General features: G+C 37.6%; 3 protein-coding genes across 3 annotated transcripts in view; 1 reads left to right on the forward strand and 2 right to left on the reverse strand.

Moving 5' to 3' along the window:
* Nucleotides 1–7,239, reverse strand: part of LOC306852707 (ubiquitin carboxyl-terminal hydrolase 22) — a 46,141-nt gene extending 38,902 nt beyond the window's left edge. The window contains exon 1 of the mRNA XM_079389765.1: nucleotides 6,792–7,239. Coding sequence (XP_079245891.1) covers nucleotides 6,792–6,911 — 120 coding nt within the window. The 5' untranslated portion in view covers nucleotides 6,912–7,239. The remainder of the gene's footprint in view (nucleotides 1–6,791) is intronic.
* A 1,076-nt stretch (nucleotides 7,240–8,315) lies between these two features.
* Nucleotides 8,316–19,983, reverse strand: cops3 (COP9 signalosome subunit 3). The gene is made up of 13 exons (XM_079388624.1): nucleotides 19,776–19,983; nucleotides 18,957–19,168; nucleotides 18,386–18,515; nucleotides 18,190–18,302; nucleotides 18,051–18,100; nucleotides 17,881–17,973; nucleotides 16,325–16,504; nucleotides 15,605–15,745; nucleotides 15,333–15,506; nucleotides 13,872–13,958; nucleotides 13,648–13,761; nucleotides 9,714–9,794; nucleotides 8,316–9,620 (listed from the first exon to the last, which is right to left on the reverse strand). The coding sequence occupies exons 2-13, from the start codon at nucleotides 19,009–19,011 to the stop codon at nucleotides 9,567–9,569; spliced, it is 1,272 nt and encodes a 423-aa protein (XP_079244750.1). The 5' UTR covers nucleotides 19,012–19,168; nucleotides 19,776–19,983; the 3' UTR covers nucleotides 8,316–9,566.
* A 4-nt stretch (nucleotides 19,984–19,987) lies between these two features.
* Nucleotides 19,988–25,113, forward strand: LOC306852033 (5'(3')-deoxyribonucleotidase, mitochondrial-like). Its single transcript, XM_079388625.1, has 5 exons — nucleotides 19,988–20,496; nucleotides 22,659–22,759; nucleotides 23,036–23,096; nucleotides 24,114–24,228; nucleotides 24,305–25,113. The coding sequence occupies exons 1-5, from the start codon at nucleotides 20,278–20,280 to the stop codon at nucleotides 24,442–24,444; spliced, it is 636 nt and encodes a 211-aa protein (XP_079244751.1). The 5' UTR covers nucleotides 19,988–20,277; the 3' UTR covers nucleotides 24,445–25,113.
* Nucleotides 25,114–25,264: the final 151 nt, after the last annotated feature.

Consider the following 25,264-nt stretch of genomic DNA (forward strand, 5'->3'; position numbering starts at 1 on the left):
ATTACTTACAAAGCAGTCTTTTGTGGTAGAGGTGATGGTTCTACCATATTTGTAACAAGGAGTAGAATTTACAGTTTTAACTATATGGAGTTTACACACGACTAGATAATGATCTGAGATATCATCGCTTTGCTGCAGAATTTCAACACCACTAACATCAATTCCATGTGAAAGTATTACATCTAGAGTATGATTTAGACAATAAGTGAGGTCCGGAAACGTGTTGTCTAATAGAGTTGAGAATATCTATGAATGCGGATCCTAATGCATCTTTGTCATTATCGACATGGATATTAAAATCGCCAACAATTAAGACTTTATCTGCAGCCAGTACTAACTCAGATAGAAAATCAGCAAATTCTTTAATAAAGTCTGTATGGTGCCCTGGTGGCCTGTATACAGTAGCCAGTACAAACATCACAGGGGATGCATCACTAACACGTGTTTCTCTAGATAATGTTATACGCAGCACCATAACTTCAAACGAGTTATACTTAAAGCCTGCCCTCTGAGAAATACTGAGAATATTGCTATACATTGTAGCAACACCTCCCCCTTTACCTTTTGGACGTGGCTCGTTTTTATAGCAGTAATCTTGGGGGGTGGACTCATTTAAAGTAATGCATTCATCTGGTTTTAGCCATGTTTCTGTTAAACAAGGGACCTGATATTCAGTAAGCCAAGCTTTATCAATTGTTTCTCTGTATTGTAAACATTTTTTATTTGTTGAACATCAATTAAATTGTTACTCCTAATGTGTTTTGAACGTTTTCTGTATTTTCTAGTTCGGGGAACAGACACAGTCTCTATAGTGTGATATCTAGGTGAAGGAGTCTCTATGTGCTGAGAATTAACTGACTTCTGTGACGTGAGGCGGCTAGCAGACGGTCGGTTTAGCCAGTCTGTCTGCTTCCTGACCTGGGCCCCAGTTAGTCAAGTACGAACTCTAAGACTATGTGCCATATTTCTAGAGAGAAGAGCGGCACCACCCCAAGAGGGATGAACACCATCTCTTTTCAACAGGTCAGGTCTGCCACAAAAACTTGTCCAATTGTCTATAAAGTCTATGTTACTCTGCAGGCATCACTTAGACATCCAGCCATTGAGTGACGACAGTCTGCTATGAATCTCATCACCCCAGTAAGCAGGGAGCGGACCAGAGCATATTACAGTGTCTGACATCGTACTTGCAAGTTCACACACCTCTTTATCATTATTTTTAGTGATCTCCGACTGGTGAAGTCGAACATCATTAGTGCCGACGTGGATATAAATCTTACTGAATTTACGTTTAGCATTAGCCAGCACTTTTAAATTTGGCAAGATGTCAGGCGCTCTGGCTCCCGGTAAACATTGGACTATGGTGGCTGGTGTCTCTATTTTCACATTCTGTACAATAGAATCGCTAATAACTAGAGCACTTTCATCAGGTTTCTCAGTGGGTGTCTCACTGAGTGGGGAGAACCTGTTTGATGTTCTGATCGGAAGAGCGGTGTTTTGACCCGCGACTAGGCCGCCTCACAGTCACCCAGCTGCCCTGCTGCACGGGCTCAACCGGAACCAAACTATGTACAGGACTCCCTGAGCTAGTCGCATCCAAGGCCGTATCTACAGCCCTCACATTCTTACTCTCCTCAACTAAAGTTTGGATGTGTGTCTCTAATTCTGAAATCTCTGTCAGCCTAACTATTTCCCTGCATTTATCACATGTGAATCCCTCATCGCCGACAGAGAGAGATAAACTATACATGTGACATGAAGTGCAAACAACAATAGCAGGAGAAGAAGCCATTACTCACCGTGATTGATGATACCAACTCAACATACCACTTACCACTGTTGTTTGATGAACTCGTGAAAAACGGAGTGAGAGAGAAATGAAAACGAGGCGCGAATGGAATCGCGAGTAACACGCTAACCTGCTGATGCGCTGCACTGGTGATTTTAAAAAGCGAACGATCAAATTACTTAATAGATAATACCAGAAATATGGTGGCAAATTAAGTTATATATTAACACTTTAAACAACAGAGAGTGAAAGTAAGGTAAAGATTCAATAGAAAAGCGGAGCTACAAACAAACTTCTCAGCAGCACAACAGACAGGAACAGACAGAGTAAAAACAGACAGACGTTTAGAAGGTTCCCTCTAACGTGTTGTTGGCAAACTAAGTATGAAATGCTCATTAGTTATACGTAATGGACAGAAATGAATTAAGTCATCATTGTGTAGTGTCAGTGTAAGTCAAAAGTCAATTTAAAAGTAAACTACACATCTCTTTTCCATAATATTTTAAGTGCAATACTTAAGTTTTTTTTTTTACTACTCCGTCATTGCGTTTTTACGTTCACTTTCTCTATAGTGAACTGACAGATTAAGACGTTCACCGGCATAACTCTTGTGCAAAGATTGCACGTTGCTTGTGTGATATCCATTGGCTCACCAGAAATATTTCCAACACTGCAGCGTAACCAATAACCCTCGTACCATGACACCACCGTGTCATATCGAACCGATCCAAACGGTAAATTTTGTGAACCGTTACACCTTAAATAAATAAATATATAAAAACACAGAAATATACACTCAAACACACTAAAAAAAATCTAAAGTTGAGAACTTTAAAGTTTATAAGGGAACCAGCTTCGCCAGATTTGTGAGTTCTCAACTTTGTTGTATAAACTGAATACAAATTTGAGAAAATTCCAAAATCTGCTGAAGCTGGTTGCCTTAAACTTTAAAGTTCTCTCAACTTTAGATTTTTATAGTGCATACGTAGCAATTATCATCATTACTATGGTTTCATTTTAAATGTGATGTTTGCTGTGACACAAGAGTACAAATCACACTACAAATGCAATGTGCTGTACCTCCAAATGGGATTTCAGTGATCAGATCAAAAAGCGATTTAGACCTGCTTACACCCTTAGTTATCTCTGCCCACTTCAGAAATTATCTGAGGCAAAAAGCAGCATAAACCAGGCCAGAGATGTGAAGCTAAGCTTAGGTGAACACAAATACATACAATAAATAAATTAAAACACCCGCAGGCATTTCTGCATATGTAATGAATGATCTGTTCACTTGAGCAAAGCCAACACCGTCATCTACGTGAAATTCATAAAGCAGCTCAGCAGGGATTGGGTAAAACGTAACGAGACGTAAGGTGTCATCACATGGTATAACAGCTCCCGTATTTATAGTAAGTCACAAGAATGGTGGTGAAAACACAAAAACTCAATTGTAATCTTTGAATCTACTGCTTCAGGACATTTAAGGCAGGTAAACCTGAAGTCTCTCATCTGTTGAGATTTTTCACATCTCAATAGATCTCAAATGATAAGCAATTTGACATAGCAAAAAATTAACAAAAACATAATTTCAAATATCAGTATTCAACGTTTTTTAAACATCAAAACATCATGCATTCGCATATGCATCTAAACGCCACTTCAGTTCTGTACCACCTCTGCATTGCAAACAAATTTCATTTGGCCCTATAGTTTCTTACTATTTGAATGTATTGATTAAATTTAAGAATTTGACAAGAGACGATGCATACATTTAATTAGGTTAGAAAAAAGTCTCTTATAAATGTAAAAATGGCCATAAAATTTAAAAATCTATTAAAAAACTTATTGGAAAAGCTCATTTGTGTTACTCCCGCAAACTAACCACCGCACAGAATATGAAGAACATCAAAAGCTTTGGGAGTCAGCTGTCCACAGCAGTCCTAAACCTGCCAAAATAACACAAAATATAGTCTAATTATCATTCAAATAGATATTTTTTTATCATATCGCACACCCCTACTTTCAGAGCTAGCTTGCTATTGCTAGCTTCTCCAAAATCGCCTATCCTATCTTTAATAATTGCAATCCTAAACCTACTAGTAATGATATTTTTTTGACACTTCTTCAAAAGTGACATTTCTACCGAAAAAACATTTCTTGGTGCACATTAAAGTGATAGTTCACCCAAAAATGAAAATGCTGTCATTAATTACTCTGTGACATTACTCTCATGTCGTTCCAAACCTGTAAGACCTTAATTTTACGAAGCTACGAGAATACATTGTGCGCTAAGAAAACTAAAAAAGAAATGACTTTATTCAACAATTCGTCTCCTCTGCGTCACCCTATAGCACGAATTGACGAATAAAGTTGCCGTTTTTTTTCTTTGTGCACAAAAAGTATTCTCATAGCTTCGTACAATTACGGTTGAACCCCTGATGTCACATGGATTATTTTAGTGATGTCCTTACTACGTTTCTGAGCCTTGATCGTGTTAGGATCCTTGCTGTCTATGCAGGGACAGAAAGCTCTCGGAACGCATCAAAAATATCTCAATTTGTGTTCTGAAGATGAACAAAGGTCTTACAGGTTTGGAATGAAATGAGGGTTAGTAATTAATGACAAAATGTTCATTTTTGGGTGAACCCTACCTTTAAATTTAATAACTGCAATGTTAAATCTAATAGAAATTGTGATTTTTCATGAGAACAGTAACCTTCAGTAAGTCAATCTGAAGGGAGCTTGAGGTTGCTGTCCAGCGTTGGGAGTGATATGCATCAGCCGGTCAGTGATCTGTGGGTGTGCCATCATGTGAAGCTCAGGCGGAGCAGTGGTGCAAACGCATCCAAAGGCCTTCGCCACACAGCATGTGTTGTTCTGCAGCAGGGGGATGGGATGGACCAGAGAGCCTCTCTAGCGTTTACCGAGCTCCTCATATTCCTATTGTCCCTTCACGGGTACGACGGGACAGATGAGAGGCGAGTCCGGTCGCTTTCCCACCTGTGCTCCACAGATGCAGATCTGGTTTCTGAGAACTTGCGATCAGTACTATATGCTAAATGTGACCTAAGACGGGTAAATCCTTCTTATTGTACATTTTGCCCAGCTGAGCATGTCTAAACGTGGCATTAAATAAACAGTATAGTAATGCTGAGAATAGCGGGTGTGTCTAATAGGTCAGATGTGGTGTAACACAACACAAATTACAGTTTACCAAAGAGAACTGGATTTCAAAGACTGTACAGAACAATCAAGTGCAATAATTACTTGCATGCAGTGAAATAAAACTCACCAAATTTGGCCTTTGAGTGTTTATGTGCCCGGATCATATATAAAAATGATTTGTGATTAAGCTAAAAGTAACGCCACCTTCTTGAAGAATAAAACAATGCAGTAAGAAAACATTGTCCTTCATAAAACTCAGTTGACTTGACCTCAATTGTGCCAAAGAATCATGCAATCCTGAGTGAACCAGATGACGCCATTCACTCCATATTAACATCTTACTACCAAAGATTCCTCCATAAAATGATTTTTATCATTATTTATTGGACATAACCTGTCTAGCATGCGAGACTGGCGTTTCTTTCAGAAGAAAGCACGATGAGACACATATATGGAGGGTGACATTTGATTTGAATGAATCATGATGCATATTTCAAGATAACTCTTTGTTTTTCAGAGGAAGACGTGTCGGGCGAGGATAGTTAGTTATTAAGCAATCATCTGATGCCACACGCTCTGCTATCATAGAAAAGTGATGGAACTATGACTCATTTCAGACTTGAATCAGTTCTTTCGGAAAAAGAACCGTGAATTGGTTCTATAGAACACTTTGCTTTGATGAACCCATGGTTCTTTGAGCAAAACATGTGGTTCCAAACGTGAGTTTGCAACATGAGATTCAAACGTCTTTGTTGGAGAGTTTTGAACCAAACTAACCAGCTATGATGTGATTCACAATATTAGTCTTTGATTTGAAGCAAAAGACATGAATGTGAACTAAATGGCTTTAATGAGGCACGAAGCTTGGGGAATACTTGAATTGAAACCGACGGATAAATATAAAACTATCGGTGTACATATACACAAAGTTATTTTGCTATGATTTACAGTTTCTATTCTCTGATTGGTGGAGATTTTTTGCAGAATTATGGGTAATGTAGTCTTTCACTAGGAATATCGTTGATAATCACTATTATTTAAAAATTACATTGAAATAACGCAGGCTAACGGCTTCAATAAAATCATATAGCATTGATTAGCAACCTCGTAGCTGACAGCAAGTCTAAATCTATAATAGTTTATAGGTTTAGACCTGCAAAAAAATTAATGTGTACGGACTGTTGCACCAAAGTCAAGCCTAGTTTGACTAATAAGAGTCGTTATTGTAATTCCATGAGTTTGTAGTCTGTTGAAGCAGCTTCATCTTATAAAAACAACAATTTAGTCGTGTTAGTCGATCCGGATCACGATTTAAACGGTTCGAGAGTTGATGCGGTTTAAATAACTGTGCGGTTCGTGACGAATCACTTAATCCGGATCAAACCGATTCGACTCAAAAGAACAACCGTCTCACGAATCGATATCATAGACTCCATCATGGACGTATTAATATGGAGATGTTTAGACAGTCAACATAAGTGGTTAGTGCTGCCACACAATAGGCAAATTCCGTGATAACTGTGAAACTGAAACCTCTATTCGGGCAATCAATGATGTTAGGCCTGGCAAGTGTCGTTTTGCATCAGAAAACGATCCAGGGGAAGCCAACGACTAATTAAACTCAACTAAAGCAGGGTTAAACAACATCGATAGCGGAATAGCATCCCACGTCCAGCCTATGAAAGCGATGCATGAGTCTGCGCAGGCCAGCCGTGGATTGATGTGGAAATAAAGCACATTAGCCTGGAGAATTACACATCCGTTTGTGTTTGGGAGGGTAGTGCGACTTGGCACCGATGCACCGCAGCACTGGGCTCTGGTGTGTTTTATTTACCTTGCGTTTCCTGGTTTCGACAGAGCCGCTCCACACAAAGCACTGGTATATGACGCGCAGATTCTGCTTCCAGTTGTCCACTTTGAACCCGTTCACATGGGAGCACCCTGCCGGACTCATGACAGAAAACACATTCGAGTTCCTCTGTATTTCAGCGATGAAATCAGCTCGACTGAAGTCACGAGGAGAATTATCCACCAATTGTTCCGTTTTGCCAGGCGATGCAGCGAGCCACGACAGGGTCTAAGATGCGTGCCTTACACATGCGGAGAGCGTTTCTCCACACCCTCGCTGCATGAAAACAACATCTCTGACGAGAATTAAGCACGCGAGCTTGTGGTAAAACTGAGCACGCTTTGATGTTGTATTTTCCAAGTCGGCTGTTTTAATGGACGGCGATGGAATTCAACTGAGCACCGTGGGCGACGCAATCCTTGCGAGGTTAAACGCCGATTGGCGGATGGCTTGCGGTTCGTGGCTGCGATTGGCCAGCGCCCGTGTCATTTCCGTTGAACTCCCGCCCGCTTTTGAGAACTATCAAATATGATTGGCTGGCGCGGCCGCTTGTCTTTGTTCAGACTTGTACGCCGCAGGAGCGGCTGCGATTGGCTGCGTCGCGCCTCGCGTCGGTCCTTCTTTTCTTGTTGGTTATGTCATTCAAGTAGAAAACATCCACATGCCTACCTGCATTCAAGTTGTGAAAAATTGGAAATCGGTGTCATGAGTGTGAAAGTGGAGCATCTCTTTCCTGCTCACAAGGACTGAGTAAATATTAATGGAAACGGAAGCAGAATATTTAATGAGGACTGGATAAACTAATGTTATGCTTAAAGAAAATGAAGCCTGCTTGCAGCTAAACTGACATTAAATAATACAAACTTCAATTTTATGATCTAATTTAGACACAAAAATGTAAGACATTCCTCTCTAAAAAAAAAAAAAAAACTAAAAAAAAATAAGATAAAATAAAAGAAAGTATCCCAAAATCTTATAAAGTAATATTACAGTAAAGTTATTTGAAATTTATCCTCAATTGCATGGTCTAGTAGTGACACAGAAATATAAGACTTTTCTCTCAAGAAACATCCCAATAATTAATTGTTTATAAGTTATATTACAAGAAAATAAAATGAAATTTAACAACACGAATCTCAATTTTATAATCTAATGCGTTAGTGGCTATACAATATTATAAAATCAAATAGTTTAAAATTTGTTTATAAACAATATTACAAGAAAATGAAGCCTCTGTAAAATTTAAATTTAACCCTTGATTTTATGTGATGTGCTAGTGACAGGAATATGAGACGCTCCTCTCAAGAAACACCCTAATAACTTTAATAAATTCTTTATAAATAATATTGTTAGGAAATTAACCTTATTTAACAAGGCAAACCTCAATTTTATGATCTAATCTTAGATGCAAGAGTATAAGGCATTCCTCTCTCAAAAAAAAAACCAAAAAAATACCCCCCCAAATTCTTTAATGAATTGTTTATAAGTAATATTAAAGGAAGGTTATTTGAAATTTAACATCAATTTTATGATTTAATAGTGATACAGAAATATTAGACATTTCTGTCAAGAAGCATCCCAATAATTAATTATTTATAAGTTATATTAAGAAAACAAACTATGTAACAACACAAACCTCAATTTTATGATCCAGTGTGGTAGTGACACAGGCATATACAATATTACAAAATTAATAAAATTGTTTCTAAATAATATTTCAAGAAAATGAAGCCTCAGTAAAACTGAAACTGAACAAGACAACACTCAATTTTGTGAGACAGAGGAATATAAGACATTCCTCTCATGCAAGGAACACCCCGATAGCTTTAATAAATTGCTTATAAATAATGTTGTAAGGAAACGAACCCTATTTAACAAGACAAACCTTAATTTTCTGATATAATTTGGCAGTGACACAAGACTTTCCTCTCAGGAAACACCGGAAAATTGCTAAATGAAGTGTTAAAAAATATTATCATGTAATTTGGTAATGACACCAAAATTGTTTATAAATATTACAAGTCAATATTCCCATAATTCGGGGGTTAAACCCGTTTTTGGTGGAACCTAGGCTCTAGTAGCAGTAGTTTCTAGGTATTTGATGAGTAATCTATTTATGGTAAAGCCCAAATATGAGAGACCTCTAGAGGGCCGGAGCAACTCCTTCACCACGGGCCATGTCTGAATGCTGAATCACTGCAGGAACAGCAGGCAACCTCCAGGCTGAAGAAAACATTAGATCAACCGACGCATTATTCGGTTAACTTGAGACTGACTTTGGGTGAAAGAGCATGAAAAGTAGAGAAGCTGTCAGTCTTTGAGCCGCCGAAAGATCGCATAAATGTCAATGCACTAAATGGAGACAGCAAGCCTGAAGATACAGTTTGGAGATGAGAACACGGCATAATATTTAGCATGGATTGGATGACAATCTACCCGTTCAAATGATCTTAAGATGGTTTCTTTATTTCATTCTGTGTACACAAATGCAATTTCCACAACTCTTTTGAACAAAGAAGTCCAGTATCTTTATTTGTATGACCATAAATGATGCAGTGGCATGTCAACCAAGCATTGATAAATAAACACTGACAAAAACAAGTTCTTGTTTAGGGTGCGCTGTGACAGAACCAAAAAAAGGTCATTCCACACATTTATGTTTTCCTCCGATTTAGTCCAACTGATTTTGCTCTCATGAAGGTCTTCCAGCTTTAGGACGAGGAAGGGGATGTGAGCAAAGCAGCGATCCGCCCAAGGGCCTCAAGAGTAGCTCGACGTCTTGCTGCCGACGTCATCCTCTTGCATTCCCATGCTCTAAAACAAAGAACAGACCACCTGGTTATAAAAGCTTGTCCTTTAGAAGCCTGTAATTGAATTGATGATTCATGAGCTTGTTCAGACTAGTACCTTTTGCACAAACTGGGGGTTTACAGTGATTTCTTGATCCATGGACTTTAGTTTTTCATCTAACTCTATACATTTCAGCATCTGCATCAGAGTCAAGACAGATAACAGTGAGGCATCAGTGGATAACACTACAAAACGACTGCCATTAATGCAGTGGTGCATAAACATTATATTGCATTTCAAGTGCAGAATCTGAAATATTTTGCCTTTATTTTTACGTTTCTCAAAATCCCAATACCTGCAGCATATTATGAGTGTATTTAGATTTTGAACAAAAAAAACTTTAATTTAGAATCAGAATCAGAATGAGCTTTATTAGCCAAGTATGTTTACACATACAAGTAATTTGTTGTATTGACAGAAGCTCCACAGTGCAACAGAAAGACAGTAACAGGACAGGACACAGGTAATAAAAGAATTATAAACAAATATCCAAATAGGCAATGTACAAAGCAGCAAAAACACAATATATAATATAGACAACTATGTATGTACAGGTCAAGTATGTGCAAATTAGAAATGAGAAAATAAAAATAAAAGAAGTGAGTGTGGTGAATGTATTCGTTGTGTGTTCCACGTTTATTGTTGAGTGTTCATGAGATGGATTGCCTGAGGGAAGAAACTGTTTCTGTGTCTGGTCGTTCTGGTGCTCAGAGCTCTGTAGCGTCGACCAGATGGTAACAGTTCAAAGAGGGAGTGTGCTGGATGTGAGGGGTCCAGAGTGATTTTGCCAGCCCTTTTGCTCACTCTGGATAAGTACAGTTCTTGGAGAGTGGGGAGGGTTGTACCAATGATCCGCTCAGCAGTCCGGACTACCCTCCGTAGTCTTCTGAGGTCAGATTTGGTAGCTGAGCTGAACCAGACAGTTATTGAGGTGCAGAGGATGGATTCAATGATGGCGGAGTAGAACTGTTTCAGTAAGTCCTGTGGCAGGTTGAACTTCCTCAGCTGGTGAAGAAAGTACAACCTCTGCTGGGCCTTCCTGACAATGGAGTCTATGTGAATATCCCACTTCAGGTCCTGAGAGATGGTGGTGCCCAGGAATCTGAATGACTCCACTGCAGTCACAGTGCTGTTCATGATGGTGAGTGGGGGGAGAGCAGGGGGGGTTTCTCCTGAAGTCCACGATCATCTCCACAGTTTTGAGCGTGCTAAGCTCCAGGTTGTTGAGACTGCACCAGACAGCCAGCTCCTTAACCTCCTGTCTGTAAGCAGACTCGTCACCGTCCTGGATGAGGCCAATCAGTGTGGTGTCATCTGCAAACTTCAGGAGCTTGACAGAGGGGTCTTTAGATGTGCAGTTGTTGGTGTAGAGGGAGAAGAGCAGTGGGGAGAGTACGCAGCCCTGAGGAGCTCCAGTCCTGATGGTACGAGTGCTGGATGTGAATTTGCCAAGCTTTACTAACTGCTGTCTGTCAGGAAGCTATTGATCCACTGACAGACGGAGGTGGAGACGGAGAGCTGGGTTAGTTTATTCTGAAGGGTTTCCGTGATGATGGTGTTAAAAGCGGAGCTGAAGTCCACAAACAGGATCCTCACATAAGTCCCTGGTCTGTCCAGATGCTTCAGGATGAAGTGCAGTCCCATGTTGACTGCATAATCCACAGACCTTTTTGCTCTGAAGGCAAACTGCAGGGAGTCCAGTAAGGGACCAGTGATGTCCTTCAGATAAGCCAAATCCAGTCTTTCAAATGATTTCATGGCTACAGACGTTAGGGCCACAGGTCTGTAGTCATTAAGTCTAGTAATTTGGGGTTTCTTTGGGACGGGGATGATGGTGGAGCGTTTGAAGCATGAGGGGACTTCACACAGCTCCAGTGATCTATTGAAGATCTGTGTGAAGATGGGGGCCAGCTGATCAGCACAGATTTTTAGGCAGGCTGGTGACACACCGTCTGGGCCTTGTGCTTTCCTTCTTTTGTTCTTCCTGAAGACCTGGCACACATCATCTTCGCTGATTTGAATTGTAGGTGTGGGGATCACTGGAAGATAATTTTTTTCCTTAGCTTGTCAGAATCATTCCTCTTTGCCACTCTGATCTCATTTTCCAGTGTGTATTTGGCCTGTTTGTACAAGACTTTATCCCCTTTTCTGTAAGCATCTTCTTTGGCCTGACGGAGCTGTCTGAGTTTTGCAGTGAACCATGGTTTGTCGTTGTTGTAGATTAGATGAGTCCTGGTAGGAATGCACATGTCCTCACAGAAACTGATATAAGATGTTACAGTCTCTGTGAGCTCGTCCAGATCATTTGCCGCAGCTTCAAAAACAGTCCAATCAGTCAGGTCGAAACAGGCTTGTAAATCCCGCTCTGTTTCATTAGTCCATCTTTTAACAGATCGCAATACAGGCTTTGCAGATTTAAGTTTCTGCCTGTAGGTCGGAATAAGATGAATCAAACAGTGATCAGAGAGTCCTAAAGCTGCTCGTGGAACCGAGTGATATGCGTCCTTTATTGTTGTGTAACAGTGATCCAATATATTACTGTCTCTGGTGGGACATGTAACATGCTGTCTGTATTTTGGCAGTTCACGGAAGAGATTTGCTTTATTAAAGTCCCCTAGAATGATTAAAACAGAGTCCGGGTGTTGTTGCTCACTCTCTGTGATCAGATCAGCGAGTTTCTGTAAAGCTGAGCTCACATGCGCTTGCGGTGGAATGTAGACACTCACGAGAACGAACGAGCAGAACTCCCGCAGCGAGTAGAACGGCTTACAGTTAAAGAAGAGCGTTTCTAGATCTGAACAGCACATCTTCTTTAACACAGTTACATCTGTACACCACCTCTCATTGATGTAAAAGCACGTCCCGCCGCCGCGTGATTTCCCCGTTGATTCCGCATCACGATCTGCTCTGATCAGCTGGTAATTAGGTGAATCAGATGAATCGCGCTGTCCGGTATGTCGCCATTTAGCCAGGTTTCCATGAAACACAGGGCAGCAGAGTTAGAAACAGTTAGAAAAGTCCTTGTTTGTCTGGGAGAGCAGAAGGAGTTTATCCGTTTTTTTGGGTAGAGAGCGGAGATTCTCCAGATGGATGCTAGGCAACGCCGTTCGAAATCCGCGCTGACGAAGCTTCACGAGCGCTCCAGCTCTCTTCCCCCGCCTGCACCTCCTGTAGCGTTTGACCAGAGCTACTGCTCCGCCAACTACAATGTCCAGCAAAACATCCGAAAAATCTAAATCCGGTAAAAGATTTTGTGGTGTGTTCTGCCGAATGTTCAGCAGGTCATCCCTGGTAAAACTGATCTTATTTGAAAAACAAAAAACATGAAAAACAGTACAAACACTGAAGAGCAACGCGCAATAGCTGCCATCAGCGGCGCCATCTTGGTTATATATATATATATATATATATATATATATATATATATATATATATAGAATATAAAATAAATGTTAAGTTGTATTAACATTTCACAACATCTGTTTACTGTATCTGTAACATTTATATTATTTTATTGCTATAACAAAACAAAAAATTGGAATTAGTTATTTTAAATTGCAGTTTTTCACAATATTACTGTTATTACAATAAATGGAAAAAATAGAAAACAATAATTTTAAATTGTAATATCTCACAATATTACTGTTTTAACAATATTTATTTCATTATATTATAATAAATAATAGAAAATATGTTATTTTAAATTGTAATTATTCACAATATTACTTTTTTTTTTACTGCATTTATAATATTATTTTATTATATTATAATAAACAACATTTTGTTATCTTTATGCGTTTATGAACTTGATATGATCTTCTGACTATTATTTGTTGAACATTATATAATATATTGAGTTTTCTATGCATATTATTAATATTTCTCTCAAATGCCCTTGAAATAATAATGATTAAGAAGATAAAATGCTCTCTGGTGCTTAACTTGATCTCGTTCTCTTGTACACGAGCACTGAATGAAGATCATTACAAACCTCTTGGTCGATTTTGTGGAGCATCGCAGGGTTGTTGTATTTCTCAGGGTTGTCATGGAAACAGACCATGCCATCTTTCTGGTTAATACTTGCATAAATCTCTCCATCCTCGATCTGAGAGATGAAAGATTTGAGCACAAACCTCAAATGTTAAATGAATATGAAACGTCAAGTGATTGAGATGTAAAACGCATCTGAATGTCATGGTGAGGCTGAGTTCATACCATATGTAGGACGTATTTCTCGGCTTCTTGTGGGCCGGAGAGCTGAACTCGACTCGCCATGTCTTGTAAGGATAATGTCAAGAACGTCTGTCAATCACAAGAACAGAGATGACCATTTCTGTTTAGTTGAACTGAGATTACGGTTTCATTATTCATATATTCATTTAAAAAACAAAAACAGGAATGCCTATTTAAAACCCATTAATCTCAGGATTATTTTTGCAATTCTAATTGCTGAACAGCCTGTGTGAATATACCAAACTGGCACTTCATAAAAACCCTTTTATGGCATTGTAGCGTAGTGTGTAATAAGGCTGTGCAATTAATCAAACGTTTCGATTTCTGACTTAAAACGATTATGAAAATCCAATAATCGACATAAAATGATTATTGCATCCCATTCCGCCCCTTTCCAGAGGTGTGGTTTCACTCCTCCATAAAAGCCCAAATGTATCGTTCAAATCAGTAAAATCATGTGATTTTCACAAAAATGGGACGTGCTTGATTTATTCATGTTTATTAGACTTGTTCGTGTTTTTAAAAGCATGAAATAGAACTTGCTTGGTGATTATTCATGTAAACCCTCATCAGTTATGTCTTAAGTGAACGTAAACATTTGAGAATGAAAACACACGTGTAACATTATATTGGATCTGTGCGGCTCTTAAAGCGACAACGGGTAACATTCCTTCTGCCATCTGTAATATTAATCAAACAAAAGAAAGAGATAATCACTCACTTCTCTTGACTGAAGGACTTTTGTAGCTTTAATACGAAATAAAGCAAGTTTTAATTCTTACAGTGAAGACTATGCCGTTTTATTTTACATTTGATTATTCAATTTCTGTAGCAGGCTGTTAGCGGAATACTTTAGACTTGCACAAGAACCTTAAAGCACTGTTTATTTCATTTGTATCGTTTTTTTCTATTGTTTTTACCTTTGCTTTTTTGTTTTTATCATATTACTGGCTGCTTATTGAGGACTTTTTTTGTAACTTATATAACTTACCCTAGTATTCTGATGTGGTATTGAGAATGGTATTGAAAATTTTGCTTGTATCTAAAATGTACATTTCATAGCAACCTTATTTACAGAAAGTGTATATTTGGTGTAATGAATCACTCGTATTAAGCTTTCGTTATAAGACCCACTAATAATAGTGTTAAATAATCATGATTACAGTATTGACCAAAACAATCGTGATTAAGATTTTTGCCATAATCGGGCAGCCCTAGTGTATAATGAAGTCTATACTGAACCAAAGTAAGCTACTTTTTTTTGTAATGTCTACCACAAGATTGACTCTAAATGATTTTTTGGGGTAATTTCTCAGCCCAAATTGATGTGCAATTAATCTGCAATGAATGAATGTTATGAATTCGATTAAAGAAGTTGATTAGCCCTACTAACAGTATACTGCTGTAATACATGCAGAACATGCCATTAGAGAAAGTTCAGACCTTGGTTAGCCTCTGAATGTTTTTCTTGTAGACCGAGGACAGGCATTGTTTGACCAGGCCGGTGTTGTTGTCTCGTGTAAACGCCTCGCTGTGTTTGTTGACCAGAGCGCGCAGCTCAGTGGGGTTGTTGGTGGCGTAGACCTGAGCCAGCTCGTGGTAAGCGTTACTGAGGGGCTTTACGTCACAAACACACACACACACACAAAACATGATGAGCTCACGGGGTCTTTTCAGTCAATCCAAAGCCACGGTGTCGAGGCAGAAAGACTCACCTTTATGAACCGGCCCACGATCTGTGATGTGTATTTGGGGAGCTGCTGTACTTTGCCATGAAGGATGAGGGACACCAGGATGTACTTCTTGTATGCTTCTAACATGATGTGACTGACAGCCATTGCCGGAGTGGTTATTGCCTGAAAATAGACAGAAAGTGCAAAAGTGATGCTTAGACAACAGACATGAAAATGGAAAATATTCCAGATGTTTACAAATCATTCATAATGTCATATTAATTGTGAATATCACAATGATTTTGATGTGCTTTTTATTTGGTTATTAAGTTTTCATTAAGACTTGAACAGCAAAAACTGAATTTGATTCATTTTACCTCAATGCATCAATTCTGATTCATTAGTGCCATCACTTAATGATATTGAATCAAATCAAATGTTTTAGTAAGTAAATACTGTTGTTTATTACCATGTATTGTTGTGCATGAAACTTAAAAATGATTAAATGTTCATTTTGTGAAAAACATGCCTAGATTATATTTAAGTACATTTGTATGATGTTTTTTTTCTCTACATTAAACATTTGGAATATACTAGGCCGTAACTGCTGTTTAGTAAAATGATCAACTTTCCTTATAAATAAATAAAAAGTAGAATTTTGAACAGATTTTTTAATAATCGCCAAAAGGCCAACATATAGAATGTCTAGCGGTACTGTCCCAGCATTAGCAGAAGTAAAACTGTGTAAAAATAAATAAATACCTGCTCAAAAAAATACAGCGCCCGTTCAAAGTTCTTCAGACCCGTGTAGATCATGCCTCCATAGTAGTAAAAACATAGAAAGTGCTTTGCGTCATACGCTCCGTTCTCCTTGCAAATATCCATCATGTCTAACTCCAGGAATGGGACTGCAGGTTTGAAGCACTTCGCTAAAAGGCATAACTGCAAACATAGGACCGAATCGTTAGTTACACAATAAACATCAAACGATCAAGAACATTTCACCCTCTGGCATCCATCACATAGGGATCACATTTGTGGTCAAAATATTTTTGGACTATATTTTTCAATAATATTTTGAATTTTGAGGGATTTCCTGGTACTACACAATGTTATGGCAACTGTGTAGTTGCTTACAAGATCCTCTGCAGTGAATGGGTGCCGTCAGAATGAGTCCAAACAGCTGATAAAAACATCACATTAATCCACACCACTCCAGTCCATCCATCGTTATTATGGATTATGAACTCGTAGATTAGCCCTAAACAACAGTTTGAAGTTGAAAACGTCTTCTCCAGATGTTAACTGATGGACTGGAGAGGTGTGGATTATTGTGATGTTTTTAACAGCTGTTTAGACTAGGGCTGAACGATTTTGGAAAATAATCTAATTGCACTTTTTTTTTTACCAATATTGCGATTTAATTTGCAATTATTTTTTAAAGCTCTTTATGTTCTGTATTATTCAACAAAGACAAGCAATAAATCATTGTATGACCAACACAATATTAAACATAAATGTTATTTTCTGTAGGCCAGGCCTATTTGTTACGATGATGTAATGTCCATGTCAAAAAAAGTCATAAAAATTGGAAGCACAGACTTAAGTTTGGTCTTGTTTAAAGAAGACCCATGGCATATTATTTTTTGAAGTAAAAAAAGTTTAAAAAGTGAAACCAAAAAAACGTTATACAGGTTTAAGTTTATGAAAATGATTTATGAACAATATTTTATATATGAAACATGTTGAACTCTAAACCTGCTAGAAAATCAAAGCCATAAATCTAAACAAGTTGTGTTCCAAATTTGAGGTTGATATCTCAAAAAATGAGCTTTCAGTCAAATTTTGTTTGGGCGCAGTACCACATTTTCCCCATTAGATGCCAGCAAAACTCTGCTGCTGCACACAGTGCTTGGATTTGTGATTTACAAGAGTTTCTCTCTCTCAATTTTTACAAGAACACACACACAATTTGTTTTTATGACACACATACAAACCACACTCTGACATCCATACCACACAATTATAATCGCAGCCTCTGCGATTGAAAAATTTTGTTTTTTTTCATATCGCAAATTAAATTAATCGTTCAGCCCTAGTTTGGACTCTCATTCTGACGGCACCCATTCACTGCAGAGGATCCATTGCTGAACAAGCGATGTAATGCTACATTTCTCCAAATCTGATGAAGAAACAAACTCATCTACATCTTGGAATGTTTGGATGAACTATTCCTTTAATTACCTGTAAAGTAATAAATGTTTAAGGGCATCAAATGACCAGTTTTTCACAGCTCTTAAATCTAATAGTTGACTCACCTGACACAGGTCTGCATGCACTGAGGTAAGCTGGTTTGTGTTCATCTGCATCTTGTCTATGGCCTGTTTAATTATACTTATTCCACGCAAAGGCTGTAAAGTAAGAGAAAACTTAATGTCAGCTTTATCATGCAAAGGTAACAACTCCAAAATGATCAAGAGACACTTGCCTGTTTTCTTTCTACAAGGGCGGTTGTCAACTGGTGGCACAGACCAGCAACTGCATGCAGGAATAAAACACAACATATTAGCACAGATTATAAAGCACAATGAAGAGAATGCGTTTATACCGCTGATGTGTTTCCGTACATGTGTCTGTGGCGTATCGGATGTGCTCTCCATTGCAGGTGCTGATGAAGAGTTGGACTTGGGAAAACAGGGTCTCAAAATCAGGGATGTTTGGCATGGAAAACTTCACAAACCTGCAATACAATTAAAAGACACCACCGTTTTTTCAAATGGCCATTAAAGACATCCGCTGCAAGTCAACAAGTCACTGACTTACAAAACAGCTAAAACACCGAGGGAATGTTCCTGGATGTCCAACGCTCCCAGAACAGTGTCCAGATGGGAGAGATTCTTGGCTAGAAGCTCCCCGCTTTTATTGATCAGCTCACACAGTTGAGTCATCTGACCTGAGAAACACAGCATTATGAATGAAAACATGATTTCACATCAGTTTAACGCAAATATAGACACAATCAAGATCTCATATTTAGCTTTTAAATAATAATAACCTGTCCTTCTGATCGAAAATTGGCTGCATGTGACAGAGAAAGTGTCGTAGTATTGTTATGGTGGCATTTTATACCATATTTTATAAATGACTCAGCTAACATGACACCTCCAGTCATTTCACTGGTGTAAAAGCCAAGCAGTCCATGTATAAGCTTTGTTCTGCAGCATTTAGTTTTTTATTTCCACTTGGACGAACAGAATAAGATAAACAAACGCCATGTGTTACTGCCTGATATATAAACAACTAGCATGCTATCGCGCTAACGGCTTTAGCATTAAGCTAGTTAGCGCATGTATTCGTTATTCTGAGTGCTCGCGAACCGTGTAAACGCCGGTACCTTGAGCGGAGAGTTGCCGCACGTTATTCACGAACTGCTCCAGAGCCGAAGCCATCGTTTTGCGCTTTTGGGAAGATGTTTTTCATTCAAATATCAGAAACAGCTCTCCTGTACAGAAGAGACGGGCCCTCAGCCGCCAACAGCACGCAAATATCGCGAGGTTTGAGTGACAGCTGAGATTCCACGAGATCTCAGGCACGAGATCTTTCCTGCTGGAAAGCGAATTATATTTTTTGAGATTATGTTTAAATATTTCAACACACAAATATATATGTTATGTATTTAGAGCTAAATGTTTTATTTACATCAAAAGCTCGCAGGATATTGCATCTGAAATCGATGTGTCTTTAAGAAATAAACGTGTCAGGACTTCTTCCGGTGCAAAACAAAGATTTTCTGACTGGAGAGACGAGCATTTTACATATTATCTGTTAAATAATAATGTAATGTATTATAGGTTAATTCTTTATATTTTCCATCATTTCAGAGAAAGAGAAAAATAATAATAATAATAAGCGGGGCGATAGCCACAAATAATATTTTAATATACTATATACATCATAAAACGATTTCTTATAAAGTACTGAAAAGAGTTCCCATTAAAAGTAGATTATTTGTAAGCCATGAATCAAATCAAGCAGCTCCGAGGTGATTTGAACCAAAAAGTATTTGAATTTCAGACAAACGATTAAAGTGCAAGACTGTAAACTACAATGACGTAATGGAAACAAAATTAAAACTAACTAAAATAAAAAAATACAGTTATTGATATAAAGATAATGATTGTGTACGTTTTAAAAGAGTTTTGGCGCCACTCACTTGCGAGGGAATCATGGGAAATGTAGTTTTTCACCAGGGACTCCGCTGTTAAACACGATCATGAAGTGGATATAAACACTTCGCCAGAAGCACACAGCATCGATTAACATCCTCTGAGCTCACAGTAGGTCTATCTTTAATGTTTATCGCTTAAAATCAGTTTCCCTGTGGAGAAAATAAACAGGGCGTTAACTTCCGGAACCCGACTGTTCGACTTCCTGTTGGTCCCTTTGAGGGAAAGGATGAAGGGTGTGGGATCTCTCTCTTTGCCTGTAATCTCAGGTGGAGATTATAGCCACCAGATTACAGCATGATTTTTGAGAACGTAAACATTTTAGTGTAACAGTAACGGGCTTCATAGCGTTTGATACACAGCTGTAAACAAATACAGATACGCGACGCTGCAATTCAACAAAAACATGAGAGCCTCAGACCCAACAAACGCGTTTACAAGCAGATCAACAGCAAGAGATGAGCACACAGCAGCCTCTATGAGCTAATCATGAGTTTAGTAGCGAGGATAGCGAGATGTGTCGAGAGAAGCACTACTGAGCGCAGACTGAGGGTGCTGCTGGATATGGACGGAGTCATCGCGGACTTCGAGGGAGGATTCTTAAAGAAGTACAAGCAGAAGTTCCCAAGAGAGCCTTTTATATCTTTAGAGGACAGAAGAGGGTTCTGGGTGTCCACACAGTATGGAGACATGAGGAGTGATCTGTGTGTAAGTGTGTGTGGAAGACATCATATCATATTAGACTCCTATTGTCTGATAGACTCACCTGCTTTTATTTGATCCAAAATACAGTCATATTGTGAAATATATTACTATTTAAAATAGCTGTGAATATGTTTTAGTGTCATTTATTGCTGTGATCAAAGCTGAATTTCCAGCATCATTTATCTTAAATGGAAAGCTTCTGTAACATTATACACCAAAAGATTTGAATCAGTATCATTTATTATAGAAATGAATGCTTTTATTTAGCAAAGCATGCATTAAACTGGTCAAAGACATTTATAATGATACAAAAGGTTTATATAAGTTCTTCTGAACGAAAGAAACCTGAAAAAATATATACTCTGCTGTTTTCAACACAATTGTTTTTTGAGCAGCAAATTAGAATGATTAGAGTAATTATATTCAAAAATCAGTTTTGAAATCACTAAATTAAATATATTCAAATAGAAAAGAGTTATTTTTACTCGTAGTGTACATGGAGGAAAGATTTTAGGATAGCAAAATCTTGATGTAGAACTGTAGATGTTGATATGTGACCAAACAGTATAAACTTCGAAGGCTTGTAATGTAAATCAGTACAGCAGATACTGACATAAAATTATATAAATATCAGTTTGTCGCTCTATATTGCCAATAATACTGTATATCTTAGTAAGATGAGATTGAAATGATCCAAACATGCAATGCAATCTAACGCTGATTGAGAGATGAAGAAATAAACGCTGAGGAACAGTGAAAGTAAAGCTTCTGGAAACAAACACTCCTCTAAAGGTCCTGATGATCAGATTTGAGACGCACTGATTTTACTAAAAAAAACAAAAAAGATTGATGGAGAATCAAGTAAAGCTGAGCTGCTTCAGTAAGTGTTCATCTGGAAATATTACTAGTTATTCTTACATTTAGTTGATAAAAATCAGTCAAGATTTGTCAGAGAAAGACACATGAAGCACCAGATGAAGCTGGACGTTTCTACAATTACACTAAAAGAGCTTTTACTTGTTAATAAAGGCATTTACATACCTTATAAATTCATAGGCCTATATCAAGTATGATACAGTAGACCTTAAAAGGTTAGGTCTAAACTGGTTTTGCTGTTATCCTAAACCACACAATGTTGGTTAATTTTAGAACGGTTTGAGGTATTTTAACAGCTGGTTAAACTAGGAGACTGGCTTTCCAACTAACTAGTTACATCAGTCTCAGGCACACACACACACACACATATATTATATATATATATATATATTTCCTCTGAAGGTTCTGACTGTTTTCAGAACAGATTGAGTGGCATTTTATTTTCATCTTGGCTCCATGTGATGCCTAATAAAGTAGTGTTTTAATCGCAGCGCTGGAGGTTACGGGAAACAGCTGTAATTCTGCTGCTCCAGAAGCGCCACCTGCTGTCAGAGACTGGATTTACAGAGAATTACATTCACATTCAGCTCCTGTGCAGCAGCTTCTGTCTGGTCATAAAATAGACCACATTTGCATGCCCTGCTGTACATTTTGACCGGTTAATGAAAAACAAGCTTCTACACATTTAAACAATTCAGATAATATACATAATTTATTAATTAATTATCATTTTGACCCTTTACTTAAAGGCTGAAATGTGAGGTTTAAGAAACTTTTTTTAAAGCTTTATTTGAACATTTACATGATATTTGAACATGTTATTAAATAAATTATTGTCAGTCATGTTGACATTTTAAATTCGGACATCATTGGTAATGTTATTGTCTTAGTGTTGCTGGCAAACGATTATTCGCATCCAAAATAAAAGATTTAGTTTACATAATATATGTGTGTGTGTTGTGTATATATATATTAATACACAGAAACATGCATGTATATATTTAAGAAAAATATGTTATGTTTATATATTTATAAAATATAAGAATATAAATGTATGCATGTAAATATTTCCAAAATATATACTGTATGTGTGAGTATTTCTGTATATTACACACATATATTATGTAAACCAAATCTTTTATTTTGGATGCGATTAATCGTAATGAATCATTTGACAGCACTATTTTAATAATACCGTGATAATACTGATCATTTCGGTCACTATAATCATGATAAGAAATTTTGCATTAATGTTGAATGACAATAATCAAAGTTTGCATTGACTGCAGGAAAAGGCCATCAGCATATGGCAGTCCAAAAACTTCTTCATTGACCTGGAGCCTCTTCCTGGAGGAGTGGAGGCGGTGAAGGAGATGGCCAAGATGGAGAAGTAAGTTCAACCAGACATTTGATCCACAAAACACTTACAGATTCAAGCCCGTGTCTGCGGGACGTTGTCTTGCTGTACTAGTTCTGTGATTCATTTCATATGTTAATCTGAAGTGTTTGTTTGTGTGACAGTCGCAGTAAATTACAGATGAACTACTTCACCCAGTTATTAACCTCCCGTCTTGCATAAAAGCACAGCTAGTAATCTGCCTTGAGTACATGTTTAGTTTGCTAGTTATAAAATGACTCTTGCTTAGTTTCTCTTTCCTTCACCCAGTACAGATGTCTTCATTTGCACCAGTCCTATCAAACATTACAGCTACTGTCCGTATGAAAAGGTAAGATTCCCTTAAACTGAGGTGGAGCTTCATTTATAGATGGACTTTGATCTGATTGGTTGATTGATTGATTGATTGTGTATATAGTGGGGTCCAAAGTCCTTGTCCACTATTCAGGGTCAGTGACCTGATATTCATTTCTTTATTTAAGTGTGTCCTTAATAACAGTCAATTATGTGTAAATGAGTCCAAACCCCAAACATATAGTAAGTACATGGTGTTAATTCATAATACTTGGTACTTATTTATGTAACAAGGACACGGTCATTTCCGACCCATTTTTTTTAATATATAAATTTATTCAAAATTAAATTGAACACATCTCTTGAATGTCTGATGAATAGAAATAAAACTCATTTGACAAAGTCAAAAATATCCTGACATCATAATAAATTATAATTAATAATTTAGTTTGACATAGTATGTTTCTTTAGACTTTAGAAACAAAAATATTTTAACAGAATTGCTGCTCAATTTCACTTGATTAGTGGCTGTTCATTAACTTAGTGACCTAAAATAATCTGAAATATTTCTTATTTGTTTTACAAAATAACTTTTCGTGAAATTAGTCAAAATAACAAAGTAACTGTCTATTTATTTCCAGATTTAAATGAGTTAATGTTAGAGTAATTATTATGTTTTGGTACATCTGTTCATCTGTTATTTTCATATTCTGCCTTTTGAGCAGAAAAAAATATTAAATTTAATTATTATTTATTTTATGTACATTTATATGAAACATGTAATACTAAATTGAAGCAATCCCATTGCTGGGAGTTTGATGAGAGCAGGATATTATATAGATTTTTTTCCCCTTTTTATTGATGATTTATTTAACAGCAATTAGAAAAAGTATTAAACTTATAGTGAAGATTAAAAAATGTTTTTACCCAATATGCTGTTTTGAATGTGTAAAATAAATGCAAAATAAACACACACACAAGCAGTTTGAACCAGATTTCAGTGCGTTTCCACCTGTTTCCATGGCTTCCTCTAATGAAGTGTGTTTGTCCCCAGTATGCCTGGGTGGAGAAACATCTGGGCTCCGAGTTCCTGGAGCAGATCATCTTGACCAGAGACAAGACCATAGTGACCGGAGACATCCTCATCGATGACAAACCTGATATCCTGGGTGAGTAAGAGCCTGCTTTACCGCTCCAGACCCACACGAGCTCTGCAGGAACGACGTCTTTGTGTTTCTGCCGCAGGTGTGGAGCCCAATCCGTCCTGGGAGCATGTCCTGTTCACTGCCTGCCACAACAAGCACCTGCCGTCAAATTCATCCCAGAGACGCCTTCAGTCCTGGGCCGACGACTGGAGGGGAGTGCTGCAGAGCAAGCGCCAGTAAAACATCTTGATTTGTGCTTGGATGGGTAATGGCTCCTGTATCAGCCCTCATATTCAGTATTATCCTGTAAATCAATTATGCAGGTCACAGGGGTGCAAAAACGGTAGTGTTTTTATCTATACAACTGTGAAACGGATTCAGTCTTTCATACGAGACTTTTAGCATCATTTTATTGTTTATGATGCTTCTACTGAGGGCTTGAAATCCATAGTTTACATCGAGCATAAACTGCCTTCCACCTCAGTCTCTAATGGGATCTTTGTAGAAATAAAGGAAGGATGGTTAAATGCTGTTTGCGCAAATTGCATGCAATTGTCAAAATCACTACGATTTTCCACTGGTTTTCTCATTCTGATGGGAGTATGTTGACATATTTAATTTTTAGTTTTAATTCAGGGAGAAGAACACAATACTAGACGTGTTTGTTTGTGAATTGTGTTGAGCTCATGTACTGTGATGGCATGATTTTGGACACTAGAGGACGCTGTGAGCACATCTAGATATTAGCTGCTTTTTAATCAGAGCTTCATTTCAGTTCATACTTTATTATTAGTTTGGAATTCATCTTTTAATACATGTTTTTATTTGCCTTGAGGACAGGTGTTTTGGTTTATGGCTTTGTCAAGTGCATTATCTTTTGTCATGTCTAATTAATCAAACATAAACTACTCTTTTTGATATATATTTTTAAAATGAATTAATACTTTTAATCAAGGATGCATTAAATTGATCAAAAGTGACATTTATAATGTTACAAGTGTATTCTGTTTCAAATAAATGCTGTTCTTTTGAACTTTCTGTTAATCAAATAATCCTGAAA

The sequence above is a fragment of the Barbus barbus genome (assembly GCF_936440315.1).
Source record: "Barbus barbus genome assembly, chromosome: 32".
Lineage (NCBI taxonomy): Eukaryota > Metazoa > Chordata > Actinopteri > Cypriniformes > Cyprinidae > Barbus > Barbus barbus.